This window comes from Cryptomeria japonica, chromosome 5 (assembly GCF_030272615.1).
Source record: "Cryptomeria japonica chromosome 5, Sugi_1.0, whole genome shotgun sequence".
Lineage (NCBI taxonomy): Eukaryota > Viridiplantae > Streptophyta > Pinopsida > Cupressales > Cupressaceae > Cryptomeria > Cryptomeria japonica.
The window spans coordinates 327,287,303-327,301,912 of record NC_081409.1 but is presented as its reverse complement, the minus strand read 5'-3'; the positions used below and the strand labels follow the sequence as shown (position 1 = coordinate 327,301,912).

At 38.6% G+C, this 14,610-nt stretch overlaps 1 protein-coding gene across 1 annotated transcript in view; it reads left to right on the top strand.

The window, feature by feature from the left end:
* Positions 1 to 299: 299 nt before the first annotated feature.
* LOC131062290 (glutathione synthetase, chloroplastic) overlaps positions 300 to 14,610 on the top strand; it is a 114,523-nt gene continuing 100,212 nt past the window's right edge. Inside the window, exons 1-2 of the mRNA XM_057995947.2 lie at positions 300 to 800; positions 2,459 to 2,641. Coding sequence (XP_057851930.1) covers positions 2,500 to 2,641 — 142 coding nt within the window. The 5' untranslated portion in view covers positions 300 to 800; positions 2,459 to 2,499. The remainder of the gene's footprint in view (positions 801 to 2,458; positions 2,642 to 14,610) is intronic.

The following is a 14,610-nucleotide window of genomic DNA, read 5'->3' as shown; positions in this document are numbered from 1 at the left end:
ACGTGGTCTCTTGCATAATCTTTGACTCATTAATTTTTGTTTATTAAACAAACCGCAACATTAGTGATTGTTGCAATTGATGCCTTATTAGCCGATAGGCTTTGTTTTAAGTGGACTTGCCTGTCCACATCTGCCCGGCAAATCTGTCTCATGCCGGGAAACGTCTTTCCGTCTGTCTGAAACTGCTTCCGGTTGTTGTTTAACATCTACCAAATGTCATAAAAGATCCGCACTTTTACATACGACAGTTATATAAAAGAAAACGCCAACGCCCATTCCCTTATTTTCGCTGAGGATTTGAAATCGTTTTTTAATCCAAAATAATAGGGAACAATCTATGTGTTTAGTTGAAAAATGGAGAATCTCTGTATGTTTGTGTGCTGAGTTTTGAATTTGAAGGGAGAACAAGATTTTTTCTGGAAAAATATTACGGAACCCTAGCAAAGCCTAAATTTGAGAAAATCAGACAAACCAAAACCAATCTCCTCTCACTCGATAGACCAAAAAAAAAAAACAGATAGCAAAATATCTGGGTTTTAGAGCTGCTAGATTCTTGAGCTCGAGAAACGAGTTTACAGTTTTTAACAGAAATTCTAGTTGCGAGTTGAAATTTCTTTTAAGGCGTGAGGTGAGGAATGTTGCAACTCTGGAAGTCGTATTTTCGGCTTGAAATAACATTCCAGGTGAAGTCATTAATACTTTGTACATACTCGACACTACCGAAGATTTCTCAAGATCGGATTTGATTGCACCTCTGAAATTTTCCGATGCTGAATCATTAGGAGATTAGACGTTTGGCGGTGAGTTTTTAAGAGGTTTTACAACGCTTTTTAAATGTTAAAATTCACAAAACAGAGACTCTATTAATTAACACTTAGATCAAAGAAATATAGTTAAAATTTATTAAATTTGCAATATGTTATTCACAGTATTGGCACCCAATGGACTTTCCCTCATTGGTTTTCTATTCTTCTTCTTTGCCTCTGTGTTTTCCTTACTCTGGCTGCGCTGCAATCAAAACACACTCTTCTGTTTCTGCTTCTCACACATTCCTTCTATATTCTAACAGATTTTTCAAACTTTAATTCTCTAAACTGATACCACCATTGATTATATCTTTTCTGCATTTCATAGCCCACAATGCCCCCTTTTGGGACGCTTCTACTACGATTCCCCTCTCCGTATTTTACTGACTTAAAATCCCATTTTTATAATCTGCATTTGAAGACAACTTCTCAATGTTCGATGCCTTTCCAAACTCTCATCTGGCTCTATCTGGCTTCTTGTCGTCGTTCTATAGTCTGCCTTCAATAACTAATAGATGCATCTTTGTCTCCTTTCAACCTCTGCAGTCTCTCCTATTTCTCTCCTTTCGATTTCACTGCTTCATATGGGAATTGAATCGGTTTTAAACTTTTCAATTGCAATTCGGAAGTTCAATGGCCTAATGGATGTACATACCCTACTCCAAGATCCCCATTCTGCTTGCGAAGAAGTTGGAAAAGGTTGCGGGATTTGCCTGCCAATTTTATTTTCTCAAGTATCTTAGGTCTTTTCAACAAATCTGTTTTGTGCATATCTTGCAATCATTTAGCTCATGAGTTTGAGGCATTCTGTTAAGCAGTTCATGTGCCCGGTCTATGCTTCCACATTTTGCATACGCATCTAGCACGACAATTGCATTTGACAGACCCCCTTATCCCATATACTTTGATGGAATTCCATTCCAACAGTAGCAATGTAATTCTATGCAATAGCCTGCCCTTGATTGTATCATTTATGATTATTTGTATATAAATATTTTATTAAAATTAAATTAAAACAATTTAAAAATAACTATTTCATCACATATGAATATTATATAACTTAAAATATATAATTAACATTTTATAATATTTAAATTATATATCAAAATTAGAAATTAAGATTGATATATTTAAAAATACTACTAATTTAATATACAATTCAATAAACAATATTTATTTGTTTATTAATTTGTTCATCATATTATTATAATAATTTTTAATAAATCTAAAGGATATTTCACATGAAGAATCATGCTCCAACAATATGTCAAAACATATATATAAATTTTAATTATTAAAATTAATAATACAAAATTAAAATATATATAAATTTTATCTTAATATCCTATGAGAACCTCTATAGGTACAATTGCTAGTTTCTATGTTAATTGTACTTTCCTTAACACATTTGAATCAAAGGTTTTTTGACTTTGATTATATAATAATTGATTTATCGGGTCTGTCTTGGGAATCATATGTATCGCTGCTCTGTGTATGAACTTCACAGATCGCTGTTATGGACCACACATTAAATCGTCATTTTCCTTCAAATCTTTTTGTGTATTTTATTTGTCTTTAATGCTTGCACACTCAAACATATACACTTCACATCACTAATATATATTCCAATCTTTCTATACTGACTGGTACAGCGGGGCGACGAGCGGGGCCAACAAATATTAACGAATAAGGAATGAATGCTGGTTTAGTGGATTATGGGCGTATAGGGCATTCTATCGGGTCTCACAAATTTTATCCGATTTGCAACATAAAGAGAGAGGGGATTGCTAGACTGCGCGATCCTTACACTCGCGGGAGGCGGACTGTCATTCCAGGTGCGCAACTTTCTTTCTATATTTACACCAATAACTGTTGGGTTTTATACACTACCTCTTCTTACCTCTTTGCAAATAGACAAATGTGTATAAAAATCCTCTTAGTTCTCTATTTAGTAAAATAGGGCTAATTCGAAAGCAGCAAATTAAGATGCACGTAATTCTACTTTTTGACTGTTTAATGATTGTTAATATTCACCAAACAACGTTTAGACGTATTCAGATCATGGTACTTTCGAAATGAGGTATGCTCAGCAGCTCCATCTCATTTTAAAATGGCAAGATCTCAGGAAAATGGATTTCATGCCATCACAAGTTAAAATGCCTTGTGTAAGTAGACATATAAATAAATAAGCTTTAACAGCAACCCATGTTAATTATCTGAAAGTGATGGGGGATGGAGGGATGCGTTTGAAATCGATGTTTATTATGTTGAATTTTTTAAGGTAGGTTTTAATCCAAAGCATACCAGTAGTTGAATGTGAAGCCAAAGCATAGAATTCCTGCTGTAGATCCTGCGACGTCTCTGTTATACGGGATTCTGTTGGTTTTTCCTACAGCAAGTGTTAGAGAAGGGCTGCAGAAATAAAGTGATTGGGTAAGCCTCGGCAAACTTTGGCAACGAAAGTTTACTTCGCGTGGATCAGCAAAGCGCAGATTAGAGGACTGTTTGAACAGATATACCCATAAAGGATTTTCAGGCGCTTTCAGGAGGGCCAAGAGCAACGGGAAAACGACTCTGCATTCAAGGGTCAGAAGGGTGCAGGTAGTGAGGGTGCTGCTCTCTAAGGACAGGGAAATATGCGGGCGTAGGGACAACAAACAGCAAAACATATGGCTGCCAGGTTTAGATGTTGACTATGCGCTGCCCTCGTCGTACTTATTTGGCCGTGGATTATCTCCAATAAAAACGGACCAGATGAATCAGAGACATTGGACAGGCAGACATGGACAGGCTGACAGGGTTTCAGGGTTTTAGAGGTTTGTCGGCAACTTCCAGGGCAGAAGGGGGAGTGGGCTGTGGGGCCAAACAGAAGGCTTTCAAGCTATCAGAGGTTTCTATTTGTTTGTCTGCTTCAAAACTCGGGAGGCTCCACCCAAGCGCAGGGACCCAGGTGTTGACGTGTATTTTGTACACAATCATACACTGAATAAAATACCCAAGGGTACCTTATCCTCTCTTGAATAAAGCCTCTGATTGCTGAAGATATCGCAAAAAAGGATCAATCAGGGTGACTCCAGTGTTCTTTTATGTAGGGTCTCTACGTGTGGATAAGCACCAGTGGTCGTTGTGATTGCTATTTCATCAAGGGGGCCTTACGTATCCGAATTGCAGGAACAAGATTTCCTAATACTAATGAATTCCAAAAAAGATCAAAAGGGTAAGGTTTGCAAGGGATAAATTCTAATCTAATCCTAAGAATGACTCAATGCGGGCTAGACTTGGTAAGATTCTACCAATTTCAATATTGCCATAAAATAATAACTCAACTGAAATTGATGCGATCTTCTAAGGTCAATAATGATTTTCAAATCATCAAGAATCATAGGCACTACCATGAAGGTACATATCAATGACTCAATAATGAATGGAGGTTTATGCAATCCAAATATTTCCAGTTGACCACACAAGGCGTCCTTACAATCAGTAAGAAGCTAGTGGTTTGGAACATGAATCTCACCAAAGATCAAGCCCAACACTTAATCCTTCAAACTTAAATATTACTTTGACTGAGAATGATTCAAGAAAGTAAACAACCATGAAGATAGCCACGAGAATTGCAACAAAACACCATAACTTCAATATTTTATTGATCTCAAAGCCAAAATAAACAACAATTGCTTGAAATTCTTCCTTCAAAGCTCAATCTTGCTACAAAATAACTTTCTTCTCTCCAAAAGCTCTAAACTTCTAACTATTTCTTATTGCTAACTGTTTCTAATTTCTAATGACAAAATGAAAAGGAGTGAGGGTATATATAGCCTCCTCAATTACAATGAACGGCCCAGATCAAAAGAAGATCAACAGCTGAGATTTTGACACCTAAACCCTAATTAGGGTTTTATTACAAAAGTTCCTCTTTTACTGAACAATATTAAATGCATAACCAAATATTTAATTTGGCAAAAAAACCTAGGAAACATAGACCAATGATAATTAAGGTGCCACATCATCTACAACAACCTTTCTTCTAGAATCTTATTCCCTTTCCAATGCTCTTTCTTAGCATATGCAACGAATCTGGACACAATCCCTTCGATCTCAGCAATAGGAATTTCAAGAAGATTCCTCATTCGTTCTTCCAAGTGGATGACTTGATCGAAAGCCTTGAGAAGAGCTGCATCCCATCCAGGTTCAAGTTCTTTGATTTTCTCAATTAGGAGCATGGTAGCAAACATCTGATCCCGTTGCTCATTTGTAATAACATTCTTATCTTTGCAAAAGATGACCTTGACTCTTTCTTCTAATTCTTGCCAATCCACATCTGTCTCAACTTCGATCCTCCTGCCACGAATAGTACATAATACTTCAAACACCTTGTCCTGGATCGGATGGATAATCTCTTCAACTTGATTGGATTTGTTACTGATGTCCTCAAAAAGAACTTCCTTCATCTGGAGTAAAGTTGACCATTGGAGTAAACTATGAGGTCCTCCATCCATTATCTTTTTTTGTGCTAGGATCTTCCTTGATGTTTGTCTGATTACTTGCAGGACAGGAATGATAACATCTCTAGTATGAGCGAAAGCAGCTACAATTATCATTAGGTTGTGGATGATCTCAAGAACCCGGATAGCTCGGTGGATGGTCTGCATCATTCTTGTTGCAAATTCAACAACAACTGTATGGGATTTGTCAATCCAAGAGCTCATAAGCTGGACCAAACTCTTGACTCTTTCTGCCTCACCAAGTGATTCAATGGGAAGTGCCTGCACAGGAGATACTGCTGGATCCTGACGCCCCAAAGGCTGATTGAGATGGCTAAAGTAGCCTCTCCATGCACCAACCTCTCTCTCAAGCTTTCTATTTTTCTCCATTTCTTCCCTAAGCTTGTCTTTTAGTGCTTCAAACGAATCGGTTGCCTCATCCAATGTTTGCTCAGCCGTGAGTGGACCAAGCTCAAATGTTTCTACATCATATTCCTCTGCGAGGATTTCACCTTCATATTTGTCTACTGCTGGTGTAGCTATCTGCAATTTCCTGGATCCTGTCTCATCTCTGATCATCTTGGACATCTTAGTGGCTTTCCTCTTTTCTGTCACTTCCTGAGAATTTCCAACAAGGCTTTCTAAATCAATTACATTAACTTCGTCCTCAATCACAATTACCCTTGTTAGTCTCTCCTTCAACCAATTTGGAATGGCTGACCTCGTCTCCCTAACTTGTATCTCTTTAGGCAATGTCTCTTCTTCTCGGAGGGGAGATGTCACTTCGTCATCATTCTTGTCTTCATGTAGCTCATTGACCTGGAGAGATCGACTTGATGAACGTTGAGGTGCCTGTCCTTCTTCATGTTTATCGTTTTGTACCATTGATTCCATAGATTCCTCCATTTCAAGTGTCCTCTTCTCTTGTCGAGAAGATGTGCCGGATGAACGATCTCGATTGGCCTCTTGCTTCTTCTTGGAGGATTCTCTTTTCTCAGGTCTCTCTTTTCTCTTTGAGCCTCTAGGATGAGGATTGCCTTCACTTGTGCTTCGAAGGTTGCCTTCGCTCGTGCCTCTGGGATGAGAATTACCTTCACTTACACTTACTCCTCCTTCTCCTGGTCTTTCCTCCAAAGTAAAAGTCATAGATATGTTCTGCTCTCTCAACTTTTGATGTTGCACATCAACCCATCTGCGAGTACAAGACAAAACTGGAGCCATCAAAGCATCTAGATCCAAAACCTCAGGTTCGTTCCAATCCATCCTTACTGTTTTGTTTTCTCGGTCATAAGATGATTGGAGATGTTTGCCACTGTCCTGAGCTTGATCGGCTACTCTGTAAATTTTGCATTTCTTGATGAAATCTAAAGGCAATCTGGAATGCATCTTTCTTTTTACTTCAAAATCATCTGAGAGATTCATCCAAAAATCTTCTACCTGAGATTCATGTTTGTATTTTCTACCGACTGTCTCCTCTATATACCCATAAAGATCAAAACTCTCTCTCAAGGCAAAGAATGAAAATGAATATAAGGCCAACTCCTTCTCTGCATCATCCATGGCTGGAACATTAGGACATACCTCAACTGAATTTCCTAGTATGATCGGCATAGGAATTCCATTTCCATGCCTGTGTCTGAATGCCTTCGCATAAGCTGCCAATTGTCTAGTCACCTCAAGTAACACTATTTTGTCTGTCGGATATCTCGGCAACATGTAGGGAGGTGAAGGACATCCATGAATTCTAATATAAGTAAATTTCTGAAATTGGATGAACCATGCACCATACCTCTTTACAAACTCTTGTGCGTCTTGAGATAGCCGATTGTGAATCCCACCTTGCAATGTCCTGGTAATGTTCATCGTGAAGGTATCATTGACTAACTTGTAGTCACTTCCTGGTGGATGATGCAAATGAACATAGGAATCACAAACTCTGACTTCCCCGGGCCCTCTTCCGATCACTCCTCTGTGAGGTAGCCCTGCATATTCAAAACTCCTGATCAAGGCGTATATGATGTATGAACTCATGTGGAAGGACTTGGTAGCCTTCAGTCTTCTTAACTGTACGTCCAAGCAATGGCTAATCATTCTAGCCCAATGAATTGTTCCTTTTCCTTGAACTATCACTTGGATGAAGTAGAACATCCACTTCTCAAAATAGAAGGCTTGCGGAGCTCCTGTGACTCGGTTGAACAATGTTATCAAATCTCTATACTCCTCCTGGAAGTCGATCCTATGTGGTGTGTTTGGAATCTTGCTCAGGCGAGGACGACTCTTGAGTAACCAATTCTTGTTGATGATGCTCAAGCAAGTGTCTGGATCATCTTCGTACATGGACCTGGCTCCTTCTAAGCTTTTGTAAATCATATCTCTGTGCTTCGGAAGATGGAGAGCCTCACTTATAGCCTCCTCTGAAAGGTAAACCAAAGTGTTTCCCTCCTTGGACACGATCGATCTGGATTGTGGGTCATAATGGTGGGCACACTCGATCATCAGCTCATGACATTGGATTGCTGGAGGGAAGCCGGCCGCCTTAATAATGCCACTTTCAATTATTCTCCTTGCGATAGGGGATGGCTTGCCAATGTAAGGGACCTCTCGAAACTTCTTCACACTGAAGTTTCCCAAGTTGGTATCTCCAATGTTGCTCCACTTCGACACGATCTTGGTCTCCATTTCTTCATTCTTCTGATCTTCCTTCATAAGGGCTGGACGACTGGTGGATGCTCCTGCCTTTGGGGTCGCCATCGTGACACCTACATAACATTTCATAATGAGTAATAGATTTTGCAATGTAGAAATATAGACTAGATTAAAGTTTGAATTTAGGAAACCTCATGATAAATCTTTGAATTATCATTTCCTAAATATAACGATGCAATTTGGAATTCAAGATTCAAAATTCAAAATTCAAGATTGAGGCTAGGATGATTCAAAATTCAAAATTTGGACAAGGGAGATCTTGCCATACCTCTCTTGAGAACTAACTCTAAAAAAGATGCAAAGTTAGGAAATTTGCTAGGCAAAATGAAGATCGAAGTCCTCTAGCAAATGCGCCTCCTTCATCAACTTCACCACCCTTGGGGTCTTCAACGCTTTGAGGGAGAATTCGCTCCACTTCCAACAAAATTCGCACTTCTCCTTGGATGAGATTTTGCTCCTTCTATTGCTTCTCCAAATCGCATTTAAACAATGATTGAATGATGGATTAAAACGCTATAACATACCTCCCTTATATAGGCGCTCATGCATTGCAATCCCCATAGGCCTACTTGGAAAATAAACAAAAAAAAAAACAAAATTTAAATAAAAGAGGAGGCCGACCTTTATTAAAATGTTAAAATAAACCCCATGCGCACTCCTTTTTATTTAATTTTAATAATAATTAATTTAAAATGCCTTTGCAATTAGAGTTTCGATTTTTTTAAAAGGCTAAATTAATTATTAAATGCCTTATGCGAACTTATTAAATGCCCATTTAATTAAATATCTCACGTTTTAGCAAATTTGGCATTTTAATGTAATTCAAAAAATTATTGGCGCCTAGGCATAGGAGATATAAGGGACATCTATCAACATCGCTCTGGTCCCTGGGAAAGGGACAGGAGCGCCCATGTATTTTGGTCCTCCATCCTTCATTTTTTACGTTTGAAACTTCATTCTTGATGTTCGAAATGGCGTTTCCTTCTGGAACCTTAAGTTCAATTCATGTGATCCTTGGAAGGGGCGAACCTTGGAACATTTTCGCCCTGGTCCCTTGGAGAGGGACAGGAGCGATTTTCTACTTTTGCCCTTGATCTTTATCTTCTAGATCGCCAATTCATGTTGCAGGGCAATCAATGATCTTCCTCGTTCGCTCTAACTCGTTTCTTCAATACCAAATGAGCTCCTTCAAGGATATTCGCCTTGGTCCTTCAGTGAAGGACAGGAGCGATCTTTAGTCCATGGCACAAATCCTTAATCATATTAATGTCAAATCATCTTCAGGGCGCAAAACTTTGTTCCTTAATCCATCTCGAGTCCTTTAAACGAAAATGGCACTTCAAAATGTTAGGTAATCAGGCAAATATGATGATTTCGCTCTGGTCCCTTGCAGAGGGACAGGAGCGCTCTACCTTTTATTTTTGGACTTCATTTCCCAAATCGCCAACTCATGATGTAAGATAGGCAATGATCATCATCTCTCGTTCTATGCATGTTTTGCTTGTTTTCTCAAGTCAAAATTGACCTTCTTAGGATTTTCGCCTTTGTCCTCCAGTGAAGGACAGGAGTGATTTTGCATCTGTGCTTAAGTTATTCAGTTTTTTAAGGTTGGTTCCTTGTTCATTGCCCTTCGAAAGACATTTTGACCTTTGTACAACCTTGCTTTGGTGTGGCTTTGGAAGGGAATGATTGTTTTTATGAAAATCGCCTTGGTCCTTGAGTGAAGGACAAGAGCGATCTTTAGTTCTTGGTACAAACCCTTGATCGTGTCAACTTCCAATTGCCTTCAAGGTGAAAAACGTCATTGCTTACTCCATCTCGAATGTTGGAAACGAAATTGGCATTTTAAAATTAGGCATAGTTGAATATTTCGCTCTGGTCCCTTGGAGAGGGACAGGAGCGCTTTGGCCATTATTCGTCCAGTTGTGTGGTCTTTGCAACTTTGTTTTCCCTTGAAGCTTTTTGAATATCATCTTCATATTGTGCCTTGGCTTGGATTCGACCACAATTGGAAGGGAAACTTGATAATGCATTTTTCGCCCTGGTCCCTGGGAGAGGGACAAGAGTGCCTTGGCCAAAATAGGCTCGACTTGTGTTTTGCAAACTTTCGAAATTATCTTCAATGGAGCTATTATGCCTTCCTTTACTCATCTCAAACGTAAAACTTGCTTCACCCTTGCTAAAAACTTGTCTTTTGAGAAAATCGCTCTGGTCCTTGGGAGAGGGGTAGGAGCTTCCTTTAAAATCGCCTTGGTCCTTGAGAGAGGGACAGGAGCGCCTTAGCCAATTTGGATCGATTTTCTCCATTGTGGTCCATTCAAGTTATATTCAACGGATAAAACACACTTTCCTTGTTCTTCTCAAATCGCGAAATCATTCAAATCTTGCAAGGATAAGGCGAACTTGGAATTCAAGCTCCGGTCCTTCAGTGAGGGACAGGAGCGATTTTTGTCATCTTAGCTTCTTTCCTTGCTAGTTGGTTGCTCAAATTATATTCAATGGACAAAACATGTCCTTGATCTCTTCCAATCATAAAATTGTCCTGGTCTTGCAAGGACAGTGCAAATTTGGAAATCAAGCTCCGGTACTTGAGTGAGGGACAGGAGCAATTTTTGTCTTAAAGGTCAAATCTTCAATCTTTCATTGCCAACGACCAAGTCTGGATACTCCTTTATATGCTCATTTCATCCTTCGTCGCGTCCTTGATGTTTCAGTTCAATCAAATGAGGCCCAAAATGATCTAGATGAGCCATTTCGCCCTGGTCCTTCAGCAAGGGACAGGAGCGATTTTGCTTTAATCTTCAAAAAACTTGTCATTTTGAGTCTTCAAAATCTTCAAAATCTTCAATTCACGCTCGATTGTCTCTCCTGGCGACCCTGGAAAAAGCAAATAAAACAAGTCAATAACCAAAATACACAAAATATCATTTTCGCCCTGGTCCCTGGGAGAGGGACAGGAGCGATTTTGCCCTTTTGGAGTTAAAATATCAAAATCTAGGTCTTCAGATCACTTCATCACGCAGGGCTAGGTCATCTCCAAGTCCAGGAATCGATTACCTTACTTCCAAAATTTGGTCAAAATTCACCCAGACAAAATGCATAATTTAATCATCAAAATGCTATCACTTAGACCTAACTTGAATTTGCCCTCAAAATCTTGACTGGACTCATCCTGAGACACACTTGACTTCCTGGCAAGCTCATCCTAAAAATTGCAATCTACGCGAGGATGCTTGATAATCTTTCAAAATAGGACTGGATTTCGGCTTGAAAATATAAAAAAGGAAACCCTAAGGCTTAACCCTAGTCCAGACGACTCACTCACTTACTCAAAACCCTAAAAGCAGAGAGAAGAACAGGCAAAACAAAAGCAAAAAGAGGGGGTCCCCATTTCAATGGGGCGATGTGTGAAATGGTCACAACACCAGGTAGGTTAAAAAATTGTGGTTCCAACACTACATACAAAGATTCAAAGTGGGCATTGCATGTAAGTTTTGACATATCTCCTCTCTAGTGGTGGATTTTGTCAATATTTGAGTTTGTTTTTATGCATTTTCTCCAAATCAAATCATTTCAAATTCTGGTGACCACAAACAAAACTGATAAGAAAAACAAACAAACTCTAGCAATTGTGAGGATAAACCCATAAATATCAAAATCGGACAATATGGTGGAAAACATCATAGAGCAGGAGGTGCATTTACTAAATTTTTTAAGAGTACAAAGGAGATGAACACACCTCATTGGAAGAGCTAGAGGAAAGTTGTGAGAGGAGGATTGGGAATGACCATGAAAGTGTGCCTCAGATAGGTAGTTTGATGCTGTACACTACAAGTATCTCAGCAAGGAGTCTAGAATCTCATGCATGTGGGCAAGACAAAGTTCCAAATGTAAAAAGACATACATTTGTTAATGCCAAGCAATATAAGAGGATTTTACAGCAAAGGCAAGCTATAATAGCTAGAAGGTTAAGGTGGATAGGGCACGCTAAGTTTATCACTATCTTGCCAAAGATAGTAAACTTCAATCAAACAACAATTATTCATAAGGTACAACAAAAGCAAGTAAATACAAGGATGGAAATGCAAGTGGATCATGAAGATCAGGCTGAAAGAACATGCTGACAAGAGCATCAACTCAAGTACATTGATGGAACAGAGCAACATAAGGCAAAAATTAGAGAGGAGATGGAAGGTGACAACAAGATGGACCAGTACAGCCCTAATTCAACACCTCTAACTTTGTCCTCATACCTATATGTTGACAAATTGATGGGATTAAAGAGGAGACTCGAAGGCTTGGAAGAGTTGGAATGGCTGAAGTATAACAAATGGCAAGAGGTTATGGACACCAATCTTAAAATAACTCAAGAAAACAATTTTCTTAAAGTGGAAATCGTCAAACTGCAAGCCAGTTTGAAAACAGGGCAGCAAAAAATCATGTTTGTGAAGTAGGAGCTAAAGCAGATTAAAAATTGAAATTTTCCTGCAGCAGCAGAGGAAAGAGACACTCCACATTTACAAGAGCTCCAATCAGCAATAGCAAACGTAGAGATAAGAGAAGCTAAACTAAAGGAGCAACTAGAATAGACAAAATCGTGCTCACAAGCTAAGTCACAAGGTTCGAATTCGACAGCCATGAAATTCGGATGAAATTCGACAAGGGAAAAATTCGGATAAAATTCGCCTTCTATAATTTTGTTTATTTTTAAATATATGTATACTTCTAATAAATTATTAGAATAGTGACCCTTGTTGGAGAAAATCCGAGGGCAACCTAGCAGTTGCAGACACCCATGACCCAATAGATACAAAGTATATACAAAGAATACCCACGACCAGTTGAGTTGTGTTTAGAGGCAGATAGCAGTGCTTTATAAAGGAAATTCGATTAAATTCGATTTTTTTTTATAGAAGTTTGAAATTCGATTAAATTCGAACCTCATCCATGAAAATCGCCGTATCCTGTGACTTAGCTCACAAGTAACAAAGGGGTCAACAGAGAGTCAAAAGGAAATCATATAGAAGAAGATTAGAGTGCAAATAGGGGAAGAAAGATAGAGAAAAGATAGGGCAGCAAATATAATAATAAAAGGTTTGAAGGATTACGGGGAAGGTGAGCATACCGATAGGTTAATAAAAGACTTTCTAGCAAACAAGTTCGAGTGGATAGGGCATATTTATCAAGCAAGTAGAATTGGTAGAGTGTCATGAGATGGCAGAAATAGAAATGTAAGAGTAAACATTGAAAAGTATTGAGAACAAGAACAAAATTTTGAGGAACAAAAGGTTTCTCAAAGGTACACAATTCTTCATAGATAAAGATTTAACCCTTTTACAATTAGAAGAGAGAAGTAAAGAATGGGAAAAAGTCGTAGCAGCAAGAAGTGCAGGTAATGAAGCATGGATGATAGAGGGAAAACACAATTCAACAACAAAACTACACACAGTAAATAGAAAGGCAACCCCCCTTGGGCACACCTCTCAATGCTAAGTTGGAATTCCAGAGGTTTCCCTTGGAAGAGAGGGCCCGGTTTAGGGCCTATAGCGGAGGGAATGGACGTGATTTTCCTCCTTGAAACACACAAGTATGAAGGATGTAAGATTTCAAACTTTGAGGGATATATGAAAGTATCAGTATGGATTGAGATAACTGAAAGTGGAAAGGGCCATGGAGGAGTAATAATCTTAGTAAGAGATTCTTGGGAAATAATCATACATGTGGAAAAGGAAGATCCAAATAAGTAGTACATATGGATGAAAATAGAGGATAAAAAGTTCACAATCTATCTTGTAGCATGCTACTTTGCTCCTTATAGCTCAAAATTCTATAAGAAGAGGAAAGGAAACAAAAGGTTTTCTTCAATCTCTCTTTTCTCGCTTGCAATTTTTGCAGACACAGGCTCATTTTTTCTGCAACTACCGCTTGTGCAATTTCAAACACATGTTCGTACTTCACCAGTTCCACGCCGGGAATATCAGGCACCGTTTTTTTATTGTGCACATTTGATTTTTCCCCTTTTTTCTTAAAAAGATGAGGGTTTGTTTGCTTGAAATTCTCGTGGCTAGGGTTTCTCTTTGACTTGTGTCATTTTTTTCTCTTTGCAATTTTTTATGATTTTTTTATAAAAATCACCTATGACCTAGGGTATTTGCAACTTGACCTGGGTATTCTTTTTCTGTCTAAGCCTCAGAATTTGTGCTTCGGGTTATGTGCCAGCAGAGAATTTCGTGATTATCTTGAATTTCCTCCAAAAATCCAAGATTCAAGGTTGGTACACCGTGGAGTTATCTCTATATGGATACAAGGATCAAGGTCAAGAGGAGTCAAGGTGATGGATTCCAAGGTTGAAAGATGAGACACATCTCAAGGGCGAATTCTTAAGTATGAAGAAGGATAGGTGAAAGGGATCAAATTAGATAAGATTATGCAATTTGGGATATCTCCCACCATCATCACATTCATCAAGGAGCAATTTCAAATGTTGAGTATCAAGAGATATTTTTCAACTACAAACACTTTGTCATGATCTACAAGATGAGCTAGTGCAATGTCCCCTATTTATAAAGTGCCTTAAAATACTTTAATTACGGTTTCATGTTCTTAGGTTAAGG